At 39.2% G+C, this 22848-nt stretch overlaps 1 protein-coding gene and 1 pseudogene across 1 annotated transcript; one reads left to right on the top strand and one right to left on the bottom strand.

Moving 5' to 3' along the window:
- The window catches only part of LOC139740612 (SWI/SNF-related matrix-associated actin-dependent regulator of chromatin subfamily D member 1-like), a 272207-nt pseudogene that overhangs the window by 245786 nt on the left and 3573 nt on the right, over positions 1 to 22848 (bottom strand).
- On the top strand, positions 6939 to 16311 carry LOC139741095 (cytochrome P450 2J4-like). The gene is made up of 5 exons (XM_071651688.1): positions 6939 to 7051; positions 10785 to 11728; positions 14464 to 14613; positions 15135 to 15239; positions 15953 to 16311. The coding sequence occupies exons 1-5, from the start codon at positions 6939 to 6941 to the stop codon at positions 16309 to 16311; spliced, it is 1671 nt and encodes a 556-aa protein (XP_071507789.1).

The raw sequence follows: 22848 nt of genomic DNA, 5'->3' as shown, positions 1-22848 counted from the left end.
TCCATCCTCCCCACCCCTTTTTTTTTTGTCCACATCAGCTCCTTACCAGTCAAATCTTTTCTTCATTCTACATTTTTTTGTTACATCTTGTGTTCTTCCTCAAAACAAAACAAAAAACATTTTAAGAAAATGAAGAAAGAAGAAAAGATTTGACCCGTCAAAAGCTGGTCCTGGATGCTAACCACAAAACATGTTGGTATTGCAAATGTTTGAAAAGAGAGGTCGCAACTCCCTCTTTTCTTATTCATTTTTAAAGGTAATGTTTATCATTGAGAGCAGTGATTTAAAACATATTGAAGCTATCACATTTGATGCATAGGTGTAGGTCAGGTGTATCACAAAATATCCCACCATATAAAAATTTTGCAATAAAGCATAAAATACAAAGTTATCGCTACTTTTCTTAATAAACCATAACTGTACATGGTTTATTCTAGAAACAGTTTTGATCATAAATATTGTTCACATTTTGTAGGTCTTATATCTAACAATAATCAACAATGAACATACTGATTATACAACTATCCTGAAACACTGTAGCTGGGTTTTTGTTTCATCTGCAAATGGGAAATAATTCCTTTGAAATAACAACATGGTATCACTTTTTCAAGATGTTCAGATGTGATTGATGTCATTCCATTGGATGGACTCCCTAACTACTCCTCCAAACTTACTGTAAAAGTGGAAATTTTCACGGTGTTGAAATTTTCGTGCCTTTCACGCAACCTGAAACTAGCACAAAAATAAATATTTATGCTGCGTGTATGTTCCAGTAGTTATGTCTCGATTCCGCAGAATTAAAACATGCAAAACTCTTCTTGACTGGCCGAGCGCGAAAAATAAGTCGTGCGAAAATATCCACTTTTACAGTATATCATTTGATTACAAATTGCAGTATGGAATGTTTAATGAATAATCCTCTACCCTCCCCCCACACCTCAATCTACACCCCCACCTCACACAGTCCCACCCAACTCATCTCTTATACTCCTAATGCTATCCCAACCCTACAAGTATCTGAACTCCAACCCTTACGCTAACTCCCAAACCCAGCACCAAGCCTAGGTACTTCCTGGAATCTGTTTTGGGTTTACATGAAATTGATGCAGTTTGACTATTCAAGAGCCTTCTCTTTGAAGGTATTACATTTTTATGAAGGCAAACATTTTTGCACAAGCAATTTTTCCAGGCTCGGTCAGGTAAAGATGAATTTTGCATGTTTTTAATTTCGTTGGCGGTCACGGCAATTTAGCAAGCGCCACAAACAGCCCACCGCTGCTGTCATGGCGATCAAGGCTCTAGCAGCACATGGTGAAAAGCAACAACAGCAAATTCACTCATATTCCAGGACTAGCGAAGCAGAAAACTACCATGGAATACCGGTTATACCCCTACAACATACGCCTACAGGGCCTAACCTGAGATCGAAGATATGAAATATTACACATGACATAGCAAGCACAAACTTTGTACATCTTTATTTTTGTGTTACTTTCATGATGCACAAAAAGAAAGAAAGTTTCCACTTTTCCAGTAGCTGCCCCCAGCTACAATAATAAACATTGCAGGATACATTATGCCTACAGGATCTACAGAGAAATGACTTTCTATATGATGGAGTTTAACAGTTACCCTATGGGGACAGGATCTATACCAATATGGTAAAAGTGGAAATTTTTGCCTTGTGGAAATTTTCATGCATTTCATGCTACCAGAAATTATAAGTGGTTTTGTCATTTTAACCCTGACAAAGATTCTGCTAGGATCGAAAGCTCCGGCCCCTTTTGACTCCAGAAATTACAAGTAGCGCAATAATAAAAGCATGCAAATATTTCTGCTTGGTATACAAGTAGATGTATTGAATGTTTTGATTCTATGGAATTATAAACATACATTGTATGAACTTCATATTACTCGACTGAGCGCAAACAAAAAGAAGATAATTTAAGCTTTCACATTTTTTGTGTGTAATATATTTGATTCATCATTTCAAGGGGGAAATATACCTCAAAAAGGAGTTCCTCTTTACTACTGAGGATAGTCAAAGGGGTTTGACATTTAAAGAAAATATGCAAAATAGCATAAAAGAAACAAGCAAACAAACAAAATAGGCCTAATATTTTCATTTTCTAACACAAGCACTGGAAACCTGATATTTGACCTCTGGTGTGTTGCAGATTTGGTACAAAGTGTTGTCTCCAAATAATACTTGCATGAATGTGATGGGGGGGGGGGAGGTGGGAGCAGAGCTAACTACAAAAAAAAAAAAAAATGTCTAGTCTAGACGGACAAATTCCACTCATTGCCATTGCCCCTTGGTGAAACTTGGCACTACTGGTAGGGTTACAGGTGTTTGCTGCATAAGCACTTAGCCTACCACCAAAACCCCAAACTTCTTTCCTCATGGACATTCTGAAAAAAAAAATTGTTGTGGTTTTGAATCAAGACTACCCTCAATTTGTCCCGAGTCAAGGAAGACAAGCGCACGGTTTACTGGGAATAGCACAGTGATTACAAGTGTCAATGTTGCTGTGGCAGTTCACTTTGAAGACTGAATGGCACACAGGCTAGTTTTTGCAGAGTCTTGAGAATAGACTAATAAACGATAAAATGAATAAGATTTTTTTTTTTCTTAATGGGCACATGTGTTTTGAAGGGCATACCATTCACACTCACCCCAGCTTTTTCAGTCATCAATTCATTCAACTACAACTGCCCCTAATGACCACTTCTACGTCACAAATTGTTCCGAGGGTCAGTGCATCACGCAAGCCACTGACCAGGGCAAAGTACAACCGATTCAGCGCAATTCGGAAACATCTGTCCAATAACAAGCCATGTCTGCTGGGCAAGTGCCAGTGGGTTTTCTCAGTCTGTACTTTTTTCAACAAAACAGGAGCAAAAAAAAAAAAAACAAACACCCAAACAAACAAACAACAACAACAACAACAACAACCTGTAAAATGGTTTCATTCACACTAGGCCTGTCACATACACATTGTACATGTATGTACAATGTAAGAGTTTAATGGTTTTCAACTAAATTTTTGCAACATGATGCAAAAATCATTACAGTACCAGTACTTTATGTGTGTGGAGACACAACAGTCATTAACAAGCATGTACACAAATGACCCCCCCCCCCAAAAAAAAAAAAAAAAAAAAAGAAGTCCATCCACAGTTTAGGGGGTAAACCCTCCAGTCATTATGTGGCCATGCAGTTAGAAATAGCATTTCATCTGCAGCTGAATGAGTTTCTCATGGGGTCATAAGTGAACGATACCGAATCACACTGATTTTTGCTTAGTAATCCACACCCATAACTCTTGCATGTGAACAGACCTCCTGTTCCATTTCCTAAACATTCTTATCTCTTCACATATGCTCACAATTTGCAAACATGTTTCCTTTTATTCATTTATGCATCTACTATCTATCAAGCTTAGTAGGCCTACATCTATTCTTCTTGTGGCTCAATGATGTAACAGGGGCGGATCCAGGAATTCCGTAAAGGGGAGGCGCCTTTTCAAAATTAAAGGGGGGTGCAGTGCCCCCACCCATTTTTTTTACTTTTTATTTCTTTTGTTTTAACAAAAGTAAAGAGGGGGCGCATACCCAGTGCGCCCCCCTCTGGATCCGCCACTGATGTAATGACCCCCCCCCCCCCCCCCTTGCCTCTGATCTTTGAAGAGTTTTTCAGACATTTTGAAGTCTTGATGCAAACCCTCGTTGGGGTATGATGAACTTGCAAACACACACGCACACAAAACAACAACAACATGCACAGGCGTTGCGCTCAATTGCATTACTACCCTTGACCCTTAGACAATTGTGAAACGTCACAAGTGAAAACAAAAACTTTCGGACAGCAGGAACCGCTAACATGCTGGAATCCCATCAGCCACAGACAGGTAATCTCCCAAACACCTCTCTTTCCTAGTCTAGTAGATACAACATACATCCCATCAAAACAAAAAACAAACAAAACAAACAAAAAACAAAAAAAAAACAAAACAAAAAACTAGTTATCAATAACAATAAAGGTCAATTAAATAATACAGTACTAGTAGTAATTTAGGTCAAAGAAGAAGCATAAAAAAGTGAGGAATACAATCAGACTTTTAAACTCCAATATACTTTTGGTCAATATATCAAATTTCATTAAATCAATTCATTCATGTAACTACAAAACATCATTAAAAAATGAATAAATCATTGCTGTTTAACATGTTAAAAAAAATACATAATCAGATATTTGTTACAAAATCTAGTCAGTTTCTGGGCTGTAACTACCAACTATCTGTTATGAATTTCAAGGGTAAATCAAATGCCATTGTAACAGATAACTAATCTATAAATATCTGTGATATAGGCAAACAAACAAACAAAGAAAATAAAATTATATGTGAATTCCGAGACCATTTCTACAATAATGCAACTGCCCTTGTTTTGAAGAGTTGAAAGGGGAGTTCTGTTTGACTGAATTTACAATGCAATATACAATTGCCCCTAAACACCTTTGTAAAATCCATCAAGGGTTCTCCATGAAGGAAACATCTCAAATTCTATTGTCAAACGTCTGTCTCACATCAATTGTAAATATTTTTTTTTCGTCTAACCAACCAGACACACAATGTAACATGATGATACAAGAGAGGGGAAATTCCCTTCACCAGCTGTTTGATAACAAGCCAGAGATAAGTCATTCTTGAGATGTAGCAGCTCCAAAGCCCTTCAGTCCCATTAACCCAAAAAAGTTGATGTGATTCTCTATGACAGAAGACATCCCTGAAGCAGAAGGCAACATCTGTTCATCGGACAGTCTTCAACCCAAAATGTTCAATTTACTTTCTTCCCCCAATTTCCCTTCATGTCCTTCCATTCATTGGCAATGCACAGTACACAATGCCAACTGCCCCCTTGCCATTTGACAATAAACTAAAAAGGGAAAAAATGCACTTGTGGACTTATGTGCTCACTTTTTTTGTGTTTTTTTGTGTTTTTTGTGTTTTTGTTTGTTTGTTTGTTTTTTGGTTTTTTTTTTGGTTTTTTTTTTTTTGGGGGGGGGGGTTGATTATACCACCAATTCTCATATCATTCAAAGGGATGGTATAGTATTGGTGGAGGTGAGGACTGGGTTTTCAACTTTTTGCGAGATATCAAGAAAACACAAATGAAATAGTGCAGAGCATACCATTTTAGGAGGAATTCAAAGTTTATTTGATGAAAATCAGTTTGGGAAAGGCTGGGATATCCAAAAACAAAGTAAAATAAAGTGATCCTAATAAAAGATGGGTCCCACCTTTTAATAGGATTGCTCTTCTTTTTCTTTCTAGGACATCTCAAGCCATTTCCAATTTTTCTCAAAGAAACATTGAATCCCTCTTGGAATTACATGCACTTTCATATTTAATTCTTTTAGATTTCTCATTACCTCACCCAAATATGTTACAAACCGGAGATTAGGTCTCAACCTTCGGACGATCCCTTTAACATGGAATAGTTTGATTGGTCCCTCCCATCCCCCTTCTTTACTCCCACCTGCTTCTCATTCATCCTCTTCAATTTCACCATTTTATTTTTAGCCTTTTGTCAAAGGCCGTCTTTCTTAACCCTACGTGTGCTTTGAGTGCTGACTGGCAAAGAATTCATAGCTTTAATACACACTGTCCAAAGTCACTGGTACAGAAAGGGTTAACTGTTACAGGACCATAGTCTAAAAATGCTCTTAACTTTCTAAACAAGAAACTTACATACAATAATAGCCACATTCATACACAAAAGGGTTCTAGGGCAATTACCCCCTGGATAATTACACCCCCCCCCCCTCGAATATTCCCCTGACCCTAATCCTAATCCTAATCCTGAACTTAATCCTAACCCTTATCCAAACTCTAACCCTAAACCTTACCCTAACCTTAATCTTTACTCTAACCTTATCACTAACCAGTATTTCGCCGTGGGGGGGGGGGGGGGGGGGGGTAATTGTCCCGATACGCACAGAAGTTATAGATATTTGCAATAGATGGATTTTATTTCCCGCCATTCACACACATATCAAATATTACTTGAATGCAAATGAAGTGATTTGAATCTTTGACTCTGCGCATGCCTGAACCATGACCAGAGCGTGACTCCAAAAACCCGAGTGTACAGACCTATACATATGTGTGGCAAGTTGCATTATAGGATTTAAAAAAAAAATAATAATAATACTTCCCTTGCATGCCATTCACACATGCCGCACATGGCAAATTATCATGAGAGTTAAAAAAAAAACAACTAAGTAGGATTGATTTTTCCTCCATGGCTTTTCCATGCACATTTTAACTTCTGTAACTATCTCTTCTTTAGTCCACTTTGATACTCTCTCCATCTCCCTCCCTTCCTACCTCCCCCCCCCCCCCTTCTCTTGTTCTTCCTCCATGGGGCAATTCTGTGATTAGTTCTAGGTTAACTACCTCTCTAAGGAGCTCTCAGAACGATCCCTGTAACGGGTGCAAAGCCAACATCCGCCCGTACTTCCTCGCCTTGATAAAAAAACTAGATAACCGGATTACCGACTGGAAGTGAAAAAGGAGAGGGAAAAAACAAAAGGAGAAAGTGTCACAGAGAGAGGAAGTTAAATATGGAGAGAGAGGAAAAGAGATGGAGAGGGAGAGAGAGAGAAGTTTACATTTGCAGGAAGGACAGTTAGCTTGGCTCCTCCCCCTCGTTTTGTTTTGGTTGGCAGAAGTTTACCACAGCCAATGAAAATCACTGGCAGTCCTTGGTGGAAAGTAAAGGCATAAAATGGAGTTGTAACATTGGGTAGAAGTCATTCAATCTTTGGATGTTTCTCTGCCAACTCTTGCCAGATTGGCCAACACCTTGCATCTTGTTTCTTGACTTTTTTTATCAAGTGAAAATCGGGGACTTCTCGGAAGAGCGCTGGCATCATGGAATCATCGTCGGTGCATAACTTGCTTCCGCCGAGCACGACATTGGTCATTTTGCCCTACGGATACCTGTCCACATACAGCTACAAGAACCTGACCGGCATCATTGAAATGTAAGAATACTCTGCTTTTGTTTCTAATGTGGTTGTTACGTAATACATGCTGTGGAAAGGGACGTTGACTCCTATGATTCATTTGTATGGTTTGAGTGATTCTGTAACCTACTTCTGGGCTGCGGCTAGGTAATAGCTTCCCTCAGAATGACACGCAACCACTTTTATCTCCAGCTATCTCGTACTCTCGAGAACCGTTCAATGTTTTTTATCACTACTGCCAATCAAGATTTTCATCTTCATTACCACCCGAAAATATCTTGAAAAAATATGCAACTGACAACTCGGTGTGTGTTTATTTCACATGAATGCACTTTCCACAGAATTATCTCTCTTTTTTTTTCTATTAAGATATAATTATTTTTGTTCATTCCCAAACTCATCTTTATATTCCTCTCAACATTTCAGCTTGTACTGTGCATGTAATTACTCCTGCTATACGTCTTTGTGATATTAGTATACAGTACACAAGACAGAGTATTTCTTTATCCAATGCAATCATCTCTTAATTTTTTCACAAGCATCTCACATCTCATTTAAAATCATACAGTGCCCAAAAACCAAAATCAGTTGGCACATTGCAATTTCTGTCTCAAATATCTCAGTGAATAAGACTCACTCTAAAGTTTTGCTAATTTTTCTTCTAATACCATTCAAAATTGGGAATGCACAAGAAAAAAGGTTACCATAAATATGAACACCAGCATCAGCACTAACAAGACTTCATGACCGGACTACCTCCTACATATTGTAAGTGGGAAAAAAAAAGTATTTACAAAAAAAAAAGGAAAAAATCTTGAGATCTACAGTTGTACCTGGGCATCTGTCAAAACTGTTTTGACTAGTCCTAAGCAGACACTTTTTTTCCCTTGTTTCCCATTTACCTAACGAGTTCAATGTCATCTCATGTGACGTCACTTGCACTGGACCAAGTGGTCAGTCCTCTTCCTAAGGTCGAGCCAAAGTTTTGGTGTTTATGTGTTGTTTTTTTCCTCTCCTTTCCCACAACCTTTCTACTTCCCCATTGCGTGACCAGGACCGGACACAAGGGATGTAATCAACTGGTCATTAAATTCCTCTTCAATTATCAGCTGGTAGAATGCTTGGCCGTTATCACAGGCTTGACCTTTCCTGCACGTGACCTTTTGGGAAGGAGATGGGGGGGGGGGGGGGCTAGAAAGTGGGTGTTGACATTGCAAACTTTTGCTCCTGTTTGCTTGTCCATTGCAGAACTGGTAAATGTGCAAACACATGTCATAGTGATGTATATATTGTAACTGCAAATTGATAGATAAACATACCATCTTAACTCCACTAAATATTCACAGCATACAACACACTCTGGCATTTCAATAAAAAATAAATAAACTATCTATTTTCTTGATTAATTGCCCTGTTGCACTTTAAGTTGTACTTCTTGTCAACAAAACAAAACCAGTTCCATATGACAATGTCACCATCACATTGATACTTTTCTAGCCACAGATCTTACAAAAACACAAATAAATAAGCTGGAAAGGCAGCTGAAATGTAAATCACAAAGTATTTGAAAGAAATTAATTTGGAATTCAGGATGTCCAGGTCAAGCAACTAGTATCCTATTCTCTGTAACTGATAATCATAACAGCAAAAAATGACAGGATAAGAATCCAATAAATATTTCAGTCCAGTTAATTTCTAGGCATTAGAGGAACACATGCAAAATGTAGCATATACAGGCACTTGCAAACAACAGCACAGATTCACAGAGGACTTTCAAAGTGAATCGCCATTTACAAAAGGGAATATACATAAATTTTAAAAAAAAAAGATGAAGAAATAAAAAAATAGTAGTATTAACAATAACAAAGCATTTCCTTCAGGAAAAAAAAAAAGAAATAGAATACTCCAATTCCAGGAGTACTCATGCAAAATATAAGTAACAGAAATATTTTTGAAAACAGCCCTGTAGTACCATGTCGCAGCACTCCATGCTGAATAAAATTGAACTTTGCGACTGACCAGGTCAAAGACAGCCTACGGCCAGGTAAGAAGTGCAGACATAACAATAAAATTCATACTGGAAAAAGGTTATGTATGAGGTCAATAGCAGTTCACAAGTAGCAGTCTTTGGGATGTGTTTTGTGACAAAACCTGGATGAAGGTCTAATCCTGAAATATAAAAAAATAAGAATGAGAAATAGAAAAAAATCATATGCAAACATTGGAAGGTAGCTATGATAAAAATAATCAAAAACTGAAATTCAATTTACTTTGAAGGAATGACTGTCACTCATGAAGAGATAAAAGTGGCATGTTTGCTTCTGAGGTGGATATCAATGCAGCAATTCAAAGACTGATACAAGGAAAAAGACTTAAAATATCTATATCCACAAGATCAGGATGACAGACAAAATATACAACACTGAAACTGACTTCAACCATCATGGCAAAATTACTGTGTATATGAATAATATGCACTGCTGTGTGGGAAGCAAGTTGTAGATTACAAGCAACAGGAGAATAGGGGGCGGAGCTAACATTGCAAAAGTGCATGCGGAGGGAAAGTGCTGAGATATGAATATGCATGAGCCCTCTGCAGGGGGATTTTTTTTTCCCCTTCTCTCTCTTGCGCTCTCTCCCTCTCTCTGCGGTGGGCAGACGGTATGGGCCAATCAGATTGGCTCAAACCGGCAGCTCTTTCTACAATCTAATGAATGAATGTGTGTGGCAGGAGAGAGCCAATAAATGTGCGGGCTGATCGTGATTGGCAGGCTATGCCTAAACTGCAGCAAGGGGGAGGGGCCTGTCGATGCCATAGAACTAAAAGGAATTTTAAGTTCTCATGCACAGGTAGAGAGAGTGTTGCTCTGCTAGATTACAAACTGGACTGGTAAAGGTATTGCCCAATGAGTTAATCTAAAATCAGGATTGCCTGACAGATGTGCCTAGCTAGCTGGAGATAAAGAGTCGCAAGATGGCATCAGCATAGAGGCAAAAACTCATCAGCTCTACGCCGGACATTTTGGTGTCATAACCTGCGACAGATAAACAAGAAATGGTGTTAATGTATGTGTGGAGACCTCTAGACTACCAGTCAGATGACGAAGTGGATATTTGTGGCACTGTATGAATACCGGTAGTTGTTCAATACCAAAGACGCACTGTCTACAGGTTGTCTCAGTCGAACAGGAGCAGCGAATTAAAATGGAAAGAAAAATATATGTGGATCTGCTACTCCAAAAGGATTGTTACAATAGAGTTGCAGCCTTTTTCTAACACTTGCCAATCTAGTGGAGTGTGACATCAGGTTGTTTCGTTCGTGCCAAAATGACTGCAATCTGCTCCAATCCATTTCACGGAATATGCGAGTACCTGGAAGGAAGTGATGCATTTTATTGGGATCATTTGCTTTTCTCCTGCCATGCCATGACCGCTATGAACGTTGGCATCGCCTCATCCCTTCACCGCTGTGGTTAATGTCGGAAACTTGTTCACACGAAGGCAGATATACACGCTTATATACAGGACAGCTTTCTCCAAAAATTTTTCATATACAGTAAGTCTTCATCATGTTCTCCTCCTGAAGACACAGAACTCTGAAAGCTGAGGCTCAGTAGGCAGATTATTTATGTCTGTTTTTTTGCTGTTTTTCCCTTCCAAGCTTGATTACACTTCATCAGGAATCACAACACTTTTTCATCATGTGGTGGTTCACATTACCATTTCTCTCACCATCTGATTTTGTTCACAGGTTGAGCAGCACAACTTCCACCATTCCTCAACCAGTCTTGAGAGTGCAGGGGAATATGGCTCTGTTCTTGGTGCTGGCCCTGATTGTGTCAAGCCTCATCGTCTACTATTGTCAAGAGTGGGTGGATTTCAACATCAATAAGGTGCCCCCCGGTCCCACATCCCTCCCTTTCATCGGCAACATCCTGCAACTCAAATCCAAGGCCCTCCATCACGCCATCAACGATCTCGCAGACCGATTCGGCAACGTCTTCAGCATCAAGATGGGCCGTCAGCGCGTCATCATGCTCAACGATGCCCAGACGGTCAAGGCGGCTTACAACGGGCCGAACTTCACCAACCGCCCCAGCGTCTTCTCCATCGACTTCTTCGTCAACAAGGGTTTCATGGCGTGCCAGAACAAGCACGACTTCCGCATCCACACCAAGCTGATGAAGCACGCCTTCCAGGCAATCACTTACACCAGTCTTGGGGACAAGCTTGTGGAGGAGGCGCAACATCTTATGGAGCGGTTCGAGTCCTATGGGGGCCGGGCTTTTAACCCCCGCGAGGATCTCAACCTCGTCTCTCTCAACATCCTTCACAACATCGCCTTCGGAAAGCGCTACGAGAAGGGAGATGCTGAGCTTCAGGAGATCTTCGACTACTCCGCCCGCATCATGAAGGGCGTGTCCCCCGTCCACCCCGTCAACCTCATCCCCTGGCTGCAGCGCTACCCGAACCCCTGGATGAAGGAGCTGACGGAGGCGCGCCAGAAGCGCGATGACATGCTGCTGCGTTTCTACGAGGAGCACCGGGAGAGCTACACGGAGGGGGAGATACGGGACATGGTGGACGCTTTGATCAAGGTATCTCGGGATGCAGAGGAATCTGGGGACATGGAGACTCTCAGCCTTCTTTCACCACTCCACATCATCACCAACATCTGGACAATATTTTTTGCAGGTATGTCGTGATTCTTCACTTACACATTTCATTGAAAACCTAAAGCATATAAAGGTTCAATGTAACAGCAGCTATTTCATGCAGAGTAGAATATATTTACTGCCTAGTAATTATTTTAATGGATATCAAGACAGAGCAGCACACCTTTTGATCTCAACTGTCCAGTGTTCTGAAGCCCATGGCATTATTTGGGGTTTTCGTAGCACAAATGTATTATATCAACCTCTGTGAACAGTAAATGAAACTAAAAAGAAAATTATCCTTTTGTCAAACTACAGAAAGGATTCCCTACAATTTCCATTCTTTTTTATCACACTGTCTTTTTATGCCAAAACATCAAAGACTCCAATTTCTTCAGAAGAGAGGACAGGAGAGTTAGGAGAGTATTGACCTTGTTGTGAACTATTGCTCTGGTGCAGCCCACAGTAGATTCAGTGCATACAAAAGTTCACTCCACTGCGGCAAGTGGAATGCTTGTTTTCTTAGCCGTCTCCTCTCCTCACCACGACAACCGCCCTCAACGTAATGTGAACTTGATCCTGTCTAAACCACATGCAGTCATTAGTCTCTTTGCCTGCATTCCCTAATTATTCATCCGTGCCTCCCCTCCCCCCCCCCCCCCCCCCCCGCCTCCGCCTTCACCTCGAGGGAAAATTGGCAAATCTCCCCATAACTGAAGAAGTCATCATCATCATCATAATCATCATTCTAAAAAAGTTTTTGAAAAACAGAAAATGGCCAGTGTACTAATTGTAATACTTCACTTGCATTACAACCAAAAAAATATATAGAAAACAAATAGTAATTTTGATACTTTACCTGTATAACTATAGAACAGATATTCAAAATTTTATGATGCCGTATTCACAGAGAAACTGGTAATGCCCCAAAAGAAGCAATCTGCAATACAAACTTCTATTCAAATTTCATCTATCCAGCCACAATGCTCCCACACCAATCCAACTTATTATCATATTTTCAAAAACACCCTGACAACAGTAACCTAAACTTACAGTAACTTAATGCAGTTTCTACAAACATTATAAAAGTGATTGAAAAAAAAAATGGTGTTAGCGGTGCACATTTTTTGGAACAGTCCTGAGGTACCACTAAATAGGATGAAAATTATTGAAAATAAACACACATTGTAGTTATTGCAATTAACTCTACAATATGACCACATTTTAAGCTCTAACATTCCGGAGAGAACCCTACTCACACAAATGCAGATTAACACTGTAATTTACTGAGACAAATAGCATTAAAAAAGAGAGAAATAGCAGCATATACTAATACTCAGAAAATAATAAAAATCTTGGTTTTGTTTTCTTCTTACTGCTAATGCTAACAAAACCTGTCATATTTGCAATTGATGATGGAGATTAAATACATATATTTGCAATATTGACCCCAAAAACCAATTGTCTGGGAAAGAAACTTCCAGACAGTGATCTATAGAGGGGATAAAATAAGAAACGTTCAAAAATGCCAAATCCATGTGTCGTCAAAAAAGCTGCAAAACCAACACACTTCAGTTCGGCGACTGTTTCTGTTTACGAAACCTTCACTTCTACGGAAACAAATCCCGGAGCCCGGAGGGGGAGGGATTAACTCCTGCAAATTTGGAAGCAACAAAACGTCTAAGCTAACGGCCAGAGGAGGCAGAAGCATATAAATACATCTATATTCACGGCATAATGCCGACTCAATTTACCTCTTTTTTTCCATTCTCCCCCCATCCCCTCAGGAGCTTGACACAATTTCGAGTGCCCTCTGAGTTGTGCCAGACGAAAAACCCATTCACATTATGACCCAGTACTGACAGAACCCAACAACTCAGACAGAATGTTCCCCCTGCACGCCTAATGCTAGGTTCATTCACACTGTGACACATTTTCGGCCATCTGTTTTCTCATTCCTGAATTAGCCAGACTTGAAAACATACACCTTCTCCACACTGAAATTTCACTGGGAATTACAATGAGTACAAATTGGTTTACAGTACTCTGAATTTATGGATGAGTTAAACAAGACACATTGATGCTCACAAAAAAACATGTAATATACAGCTTATAGCAAGTATGAAGTGGTACGCTTGTGTGGTATAAATTCAGTGTGAACAGGGGGAGACGTTGAAAAGCTCCCGCAGCAAATGTTTCAAGTTCATTACCACAATTTTCTGGGTGCATGTACTTTTCTGCAAGGCAGTGGCAGTGTGTGGGCACAGACCTCACATGCCATTTTGTCGGAGAAGAACACAAGTTCTCTCTCCTTCCACCCCCGTAAAAGGAGCCACTTAAGGCTGTATGTTTAAAGTAACCCAGAAACCAATACACATGGCCTATTTTCACTTCTTGGAGATGGAGTGAATTCTTTGCATATCCATCCACCCCACCCCACCCTACCCCATCCTCACTTGACAGACAGCATTTCAACTTTTCTCACCAGAAGATGTATCGTTCCCCTGGTACAATGTACTGATCGACAAATGGCCGTAACTGCAGACAATTAGACAGAACAAATATTACGGATGATACAGAACTTTTCCCAACTGTGCTTCACCCTTCTCCCTCTTTACATTGAGCTCTATCTGTACCGGGTGTTCTAAAGTATTCCCACAATATCTTTTATTCCACAATGAGTTATCATAAAGTTCTTGTTTGCTGGTATTGTTTGTCAAAAACAACTTTTAAACGCATCACGCCATCCCTTCCTATAACCTTTTGCCACTCCAGGCACTGACACCATTCACAACGCATTGCTCTGGGTACTTCTGTACATGGCCGTCTTCCCGAAGGTCCAGGAGCGGGTACAAGAAGAGATCGATCGAGTGATCGGGGAACGGACACCATGCCTCGAGGACGAACAGGCCCTCCCCTACCTATGTGAGTAAAGTTCTGAATTGGTCTCGTTTATTTTAACCCATTGAGGACAGGCTGATTTTACTACAACACGCATTTTACATAGACACTTGCCCAAGCATACTTGGGATTCGTCCTCAACGGGTTAATGATGGGATGAATGTACTATGTGCTTCGCAGAGATGATCAGTTTCAATGTTGAGGTAGTACTGTACATAAATTCATAACAAGACTGCTATCTCAAGCACGTGAATAATAACAAGTATAGCATTATCTTTACTCACTCCACATGATTAATGTGGACAGACACCTAATCCAAAAAACAATAAAGGTCGAGGAACTACAGCTAAAATCAAACACTATTCTTGCATTATCAGTATAAGCATCTTGTTTATAAAAACTGTGCTGCCACATGAAGGCATGCAGATTTTCTTGGCACATTCCTAGAACATGAATCTCTTCAATTAAAAAAGGGGCACAACACATTCTGTCATTGCAAACTCCAAAGAGACATTTTTGTTTGTTTGATTTTTTGAATTCTACAGGTGCAACCTTCTATGAGACCCTGCGCTTCAGCTCACTGTCCCTCCTGGGGGTTCCCCATGCAGCTGTCTGTGACACCACCATCAATGGCTATCACGTACCAGCAGGTGAGGCAGTCACCCCATGATCTATCCACTATAGCTGGCTGCAAACCCAGCAGGGTAAAATAAAATCTGTTCCTCGCAAGAGATGAAGTACTGTAAATAAAAAAGGAGCATTAGTTTGATCCTTTGGGACTCCTTCCCATGCCTACGTTCGTGTTTTGTTTAATGATAAACCCATTCAAATAGAACCAAAAAAAAAGTGCAAATGTGCGTCACTGTGCCATAGCTGTGTAACATCCTATACAAGACACAATAGTGTGATACCTTTTCACAAAGCAGTTACAAAAGACATCTACAATGAATGAAATTTGCAGAGATACGCTCATGCAGCTAAATATCAAAGTAATGAAATATCAAGTCTTCTGCATCAATCGAGTTCAATGGTTCTGTTTGCAGAGAGGAAATAGTTTACAACCATTTGATGTCATCTAGTGCTGCAAACGAATGTATACTGCAAGGAAAAAGACAGCTTTATTCAAAGGGTCACACAACAGCTAGAAATATGGTTTTAGATGATAAAAAATATAGATAACTATGATTGGAATCAGACATAGGCAGAGTTAAAACTTGCATCCTTTTTTGGACACACTGATCTATTCATATGAAATTTTCTGTGTGTTTTGCATTAGATCATTTATTGTTGTCTTATCAACAATTTTAAAAAAAAAGGTGGTAGATGAGTGACTTTTCACAACTCAATTCTTTATTCTTCACAGGAACACAAGTTCTTGCAAATTTCTGGGCGATCAACCGTGACAAGACCAAATGGCACGAGCCCGATGAGTTCCGCCCCGAGCGTTTCCTTGACGACAACGGCCAGCTGAGGAATATGAAGGACTTTCCACACTTCATGCCCTTCTCCACCGGCCGCAGGGCGTGTCTGGGGAAGAACATTGGCAAGTCCGAGGTGATCGTCCTCTCGGCCTGCCTCCTGCAGCGGATGACTGTCACAGCCCCAGAGGGCGAGGGCACCCAAGAGCTGACCCTCGAGCCCGAAGTCCACTTCGACTTGGTGCCCAAGCAGTACAGCATCGTCGTCAAACCTCGCGACGGCACATTCGTACAGGCTGCATGATGGGCGAGCCAGCAACGGTGCCAGTTTTGGGACACATAACCGTACAACAAACTGCAAAATAGCTTATTCGATGTCTATCATGGCTCATATACTTTTTATTGCAACAAAGGCTGCTGCATTCACTTTAAATACACATTGCGCAGTTCATTCACCATGACGTGCGCTGGTTATAGAGCCATGCATATTTCACTGCCCTCTGGAACAAAACTTGGGTGCTTGTGCCAATATCAGCATAGGTGTATTCATCTGTTCTTCTCCATTTCTTTGACTTCTTTTTAATATTACGGCTGTACATTCATGCCCCTACACAGCAGAGACGTACTGCCACAATCAGTGCCATGCATTTTCTGCCAAATGAATGCTGTCGTCTAGCCTGTGTGTACATACCAACTGTATATAGTTTTATTTGGAAGAGCTTATGAAATACTTTACAACATACTGTGTAAATTATTGTAGAGACGTACTAACAATGGCTTTCTGTATAACAGTATTTATTGCTTTCAAATGTACAGAAGTATTGAAGAAATATGTATATCTGGCATTGCTCCTGATCTTTTCTTCTTCTTTTTTTGTGATAGTCCATGGACAATGATCATTGTGAGACATTCTTGCCTCTGTTTTCATGGCTGACAAACACTTTTAATTGTGATATTCCAATACGATTCTGATGCTAGCTCAAGACTTCCAAAGAGCTGGCACCTGTCTTGTTTTTCATCAAGCATGAACTGAACAAATTGCGGTACTTACAGTATACTGATGCAAAGTACAACTACAGAATGTAAGATATTATACTACTATGGCTGCATATGATTTTTTTTTTTCAAGAGACACATTTTTTTTTAATGTAATGCAAACATAGGCAGCTGACATAAATAGGAAGGCAACAAAAGTGACACAAGGTGCAGAAAACAGACACGTAGAGTGAGTGTATGTATAGGATTAAGTGGAGAACTTTATCCCTGTATTGAACTGCACAATGATGGAGTCTGTGGATACAGCATTGCTATTCTCTATTCTTAAACCTGCTGCATTGTACATAGCATTTAAATTATATTTTAATAATCAATATTATGATGCTTGTGATTGTTGTACTGTACTGTACTGAACTGTTGTTTAGTAATTCATTGTCACACAGAACTTTCAAGTAGCAACTGCATGCAGGATGTCATGCAGTTTTTTCACGTTGTTCTTCGTTGATCTGCTTCATCGGGGGGCAGATATTACCCTATCAAAAGATGGGGGGAGGGTTTTCCACTCCAAATCAAGACAAACGATGTGAAGGTTAACATGCATCGTGGGTTTTAAAATAGTCACACAACACCACATCAAAAAAGTTAATCCCAAAATGACACTAAAAACAGCATGTGGTGACACTAAAGGGTGTAAGTGTGGTTATTGCTAGTATGGCTCAATCCAACAGCAGAATGTAATCAAACCACTATTGTCCAAAGATGATTATCTAACCAGCAGGCCTATCTGAGAAAATTGAACATTTCCTCTCTGTGGTAATTACCAAAAGTGGAATTTGTCCATTTGACTGCAAAGTCAATGTCAGCTGGAAAAAAACCTCAAGGTAGGGAAAGTCGTTGAGGGTCACGCATCTAGTTTTTTTTCTCCTACAGAGGTTTCGTTTTAACAGCCAACAAAAACTGCAAGCCTTCTACGACTTGCTTCCATTATTTCACTTGATCATTAAAACTGAATAATTCTCAGTAAAAAAAAAAAAAAAAAAAAAAAAAAAACTTTGGAAATTAGGCCAGATACCACTTGGTAACACAACACATTAAGGATAGATAAATGGTCTTGCTGAAAATGCCTATTTTGGAGTTTATGGGATCTACGGCATGGCACGAACAAAACATTCAGCAGCGTCTGCAATTTTTCAGCAATTCCACAAGAGGGGACATAGAATTTTGGACAAGGGAAGACAAACAAATGCACACATGTTGGGGAAAGGTGCTTGGAGATTTCTGCTATTATTTTGTACGAACTGAAAATATCTTGCTCACAAGAGATTTCAGGCGCAGCAAGGAAATCAGAAGCGGCAAAAAGGGGTAAAAGACACTTCCGAAAAAACAACTTGGGTAAGGTATAGTTCACCAAAGGTGTTTATGTTTCACTCATGCCAAACAGCGCGAGTTGAAACATGCTAATCGGTTGTACTGCCAAATGAAAGTTTAACAAGAAAAAAACAAACAAACAAACGAAGAAAACAATAAAAAAAATTTAAAAATGGAACAGAAAAATGAATTCAAATTTCAACAGGGTGTCTTAAAGCCCATGCAGAGTTGCATTTATGGAGGAGAAGCAGACAGACCGGGGGGTATTCTTTCCATCTTTGGCTGGTTTGTTCTTTTCTTTTCTACCGCAAGGCACACAGGGTTTGTCATTGCTCATGGTACCTGTTTACTTGTGGATGGTCCTGTTGAAGAATGGGATGAACTGGATGATGTGGTCGTTGCAGTTTTCGTGTTCTCCTTTTTGGGGATGACACGATAGAGAAAATCGGGAAGGCAAATTAGTAGATTATGAACTTTCTTTCTGAATTCTTTTCTGTCCTTTTTTTTCAATCTCTCTTCTTCCCTTCCTCTCTCTCTCTCTCTCTGTCTTTCTTTCTCTCTCAACTTGAACAACACATCTCATGCGAGCTTGTTTCCCAACACTTGCTCTTACAGTCTAGAACAGTCTAGAATGAAAGTACATTGTATAGTCGATCCTGAACAGTCCAATTATTTTTACGAGTAATGCATCACAAACTCAAGGGTGATGCTCCTCCAATCGCACAGAGAACTCAAATCAACCAGTACTTAAATAGCAGCATAAAATTTGTCTGTATTGTACACTACTGAGGTAAATACATTCCTGTAATAACTGTGAAATGAAATTGAAAATACAAACTGTTGCTTTATACAATGGAACAATAAAAATGCGTGAATGTGTGACAGAAAAAACAAAAGAACGTAGTTATTGTCATCTTGTGTACTAGTGTAAAAATGGTATACTGATATGTGTGTGTGTGTGTGTGTGTGTGTGTGTGTGTGTGTGTGTATGTGTGTGAGTGTGTGTGTGTATCCCTCTCCCCCCCCTATAATTCTATCCATTTTATCAATCTACCCATCTACCCATCAATCAATCGAGCTTATTAAACTCTTTTTGGTAACCAAAGCTATTTCTAAGATCTCAGCTCCTTTCTTCTTTTTCTTTTCTTTTTTTACATCATCACATTATCTTACTATTTAGATCTAAAGCAATTGACCTAGGTGCAGGCTGTAATTATCAATGACTGTGTTGCATTCTCTAATTTTCCATACAGAAAAAAAAAAAGATTGTAAGCACAAGTCATAACATCAGTGATCCAAATACTTGACTTCTTTTTTTATCACAAGACTGTTCAAGAAAATGATATTTTCCTGACATACATGACTAAATTTTTCAGACCAATATCTACAATGTTTTGTCTCACAACACTTAAACAAAATATGAATATACTGTGTGATCCACATTGAGATAAGACATCAAATGAATGTTGAAGAGTTAGTACATGTGACAGCACAGAGAGCCAGCTTTTCTATGGCACTAAAAAACAGGGCTGCCAACTCTCACTCACTGAGAGTGACACTCACTCATTTTGGTCCTTTCTCACTCTAAAACTTTATTTTATTTGCATGCATTTCTATTGATCTCACTCATTTTGACTCCTAAATTACAGCATTGGCCTGTGGAGTCTAACTCTCAACTAGTTTCCAATGTTAGCAGCCCTGAAAAAAGTACCAGTCATCTGGCATTTCAAGTTCAACTGAAAATGAAATCTGAAATCTGAGACAAATTAAAATCAAAGAAACTTGTAAAACCCAAAAGATGGCAACAAATGGCCCTTGTTTCTTAAAACGAAAATCTTAGCATTGAAAGAAAAACTAACACTGCAAGGATACCATAGTTTGACGAAAACTGTTTAATTCAATCCCCCATTTGAGAGGAGAGACAAAATAACGTAGTAGGTACAACAGATCAAAGCACCAAGCTTTGAAGATTGGTGCTGATACTGCAGCAGACATTGGGCAGCATATCTGCGGTCTGCTAGTAGGGCCAGTGCTATACTCTGGGAAGAGAATGTTGTATCATTTTAAATTCGCACTCCTGGTCTTGTTACATATAATGTATGAACACAAATACACATACAAGTAACATATTGTTGTACATACAATTGTACAGTACAGACAGAGAGTGACACTTAAAACAACAACAACAACAACAACAACAATAATAACAATAACACACACACATACACAATAACTCAGACAACCAATTATCACAAGTGAATAATCGATTTGACCACAAACTTAAGCTGAAAGCAGGACTGTGGATATGAGCCCCAAAGACAGGAAGTACTATCTTGCAACTCATAGCACATTGTACAATGTACATTCAGAAGTATCAGCAATATTGCTGATATCTATAATTACTTACAAATCAGCACACACTCCTTAGTTTCTTTCTTGTAAGTTCATGCAATTGATATCTATAAGAAATTATATTTATCATAGATTTTAGAGAAAATAAAGTCATCAAAAATAAAATGGAAATTGGCTCTAATGTGTGCTTCATACTTCCTGCTACAATTCCAAACAACATACGGTATCCCATCTAGCGACCCAGAAATAAAACAGTTTGAATATTCAACTTCTTCAACAATTCCAAAGTAAGGTTTAAAATCAATGAATTTCCATTATTGTAGACCTCACAAATATAGTTCCAGATTCAAAAATCTAAAAAAGATTAAGAAAAATAGAAGGGTTATTTAAGTACAGATGTAGGGGTACAAGTGTATGATCACTTTTGAGTAACACTTTTCTAGCATAATAAAGAGCACTTGACTAACCACTTTCAGAAAGCAGAGGGAATAATTGCAACCCTTAACAAACTGTACACTGTATGTCAGTATCAAGTTGAAGGAATGTGTAATTTTATTGACAAATGAATTTTTGTGGAATTCCCTTTATATTTTCTTTATATTATTGTCCACACATGACGTCATAACCTCTAGTAGTCTCCTCATCCATCGGTTCCAACACCAAAACTGTACAAATTCATAGCTTTTGCATCGATTGTCTGATTTTCCTCAAACTTTCACTGATAATGTGTTCTACAAGTACTATAGTACATTATGTAATGTTGTTGCTTTCACTCAATCCAATTTCTCTTTGGGTTTTGGTTTCCTTTAAATATAAAATTTGTTATTTTAGATGAGTTACTGTGATCATTTTAAATGTATAATTGGAAGAACTTGAAATGATCTTAAAATGCATAATATAACATGGCACGGATCTATCAGTTATTGCACACGAGGTCACCGAAAATGGTGTTAGCATCAAAGTTCATGTTGTTGGGTGCATGTTTGGAAGCTGATAACTTCTAAATTCAATTAGCTTAGAACCAAATATTATGCATATTTGAAGACTCTCACTTGATCTACAGACCTAACAAAAATTGGCCAAAAAGTATGCATCGTTTTCTTGTAGGCGCCCTCAAAGTTGGATTTTTTTAATACAAAAAGTTGCCAAGTTCAAGGTCACAAATCATCACTCGTCCCATCGAGGAGCGATACCAATTTTTCATGTATTAATCTATTTACCTAGATATATTTTCATGGGTTACCTAAAAATTTCTGCAACCTAAATGTTTAATACGTAGCTGGTTTACACATTGGAAAATGGTCATAAACACCCAAAAATCAATGGACATTGTAGCTCACTCTCATGACCCATTTGTATCCTCATAACCTCGTTGCACACTGCAAAGGTATCGGTACGTCGTTCACTACGGAAATCCAACATTTTGAACATTGATCTTTGCACTTCAGACATCCTCGTACATATTTGTACATTGCCTACACTTGCACATGTTAAAAGTGGGATCAAAACACAGCTAAATCACTCGCTAAAAGAATTACATTGTACAATGAACAAAATCTATACGACCAAAACTACTCCTTTGTCTATGATGACATATTCCTGGCTGGCATATATTGCTGGAAAATTCCATTAGAAAGGGCAAAATTGCAAGGAAAATTTACGTCATTTTCAAAAAAGCCATGGAGGAGTACATGTACTTGGTATCAACGAAAAGCCTATGAATGAAAGAAAGCGATGATGTCATTTTCAAAAGGCATTGTGGGAAAACAACCTGACCAATGAGGGAAAACCTTTCATAGTTGAAAGCAATTAGCAAGCCAATCATCAACCAACACGAGCTTGTCGTCCTGTTGTCTGCTACAATAGGGATAAACGGCATAGTGTGTGCAGTGCACTGAGCAATACATGACATCTCTGCTCATGATCGGTGGCAGTGCAAACCATAGTGTTTACTCTAGATGTTCTAGAGTAAGTGTCCCCGTTTGCGGCCGCATAAGGGTTTTTCCACTCTGAAACGCAAACTTGCAAATTGCTTTAACCCAGGTTATATCATAGAGGTTGATTCGGTACAGCGTCCGCCAGTTCGCGACCGTGATAATTCGGTTCGCGGCCTCATGTACAATTC

Source organism: Diadema antillarum, unplaced genomic scaffold (assembly GCF_040938485.1).
Source record: "Diadema antillarum isolate AM-2024a unplaced genomic scaffold, OU_Dant_1.0 scf00000030, whole genome shotgun sequence".
Lineage (NCBI taxonomy): Eukaryota > Metazoa > Echinodermata > Echinoidea > Diadematoida > Diadematidae > Diadema > Diadema antillarum.
Note: the sequence above shows the minus strand (reverse complement) of the source record. Positions and strands in the feature narration are given on the sequence as shown.

Excerpts from the sequence above, each read along its gene's own strand:
- LOC139741095 (XM_071651688.1), top strand. The coding sequence starts at position 6,939 with ATGGAATCATCGTCGGTGCATAACTTGCTTCCGCCGAGCACGACATTG. Across the intron at positions 7,052-10,784 it reads CTGACCGGCATCATTGAAAT|GTTGAGCAGCACAACTTCCA; the intron begins GTAAGAATACTC and ends TTTTGTTCACAG. Across the intron at positions 15,240-15,952 it reads TGGCTATCACGTACCAGCAG|GAACACAAGTTCTTGCAAAT; the intron begins GTGAGGCAGTCA and ends TATTCTTCACAG.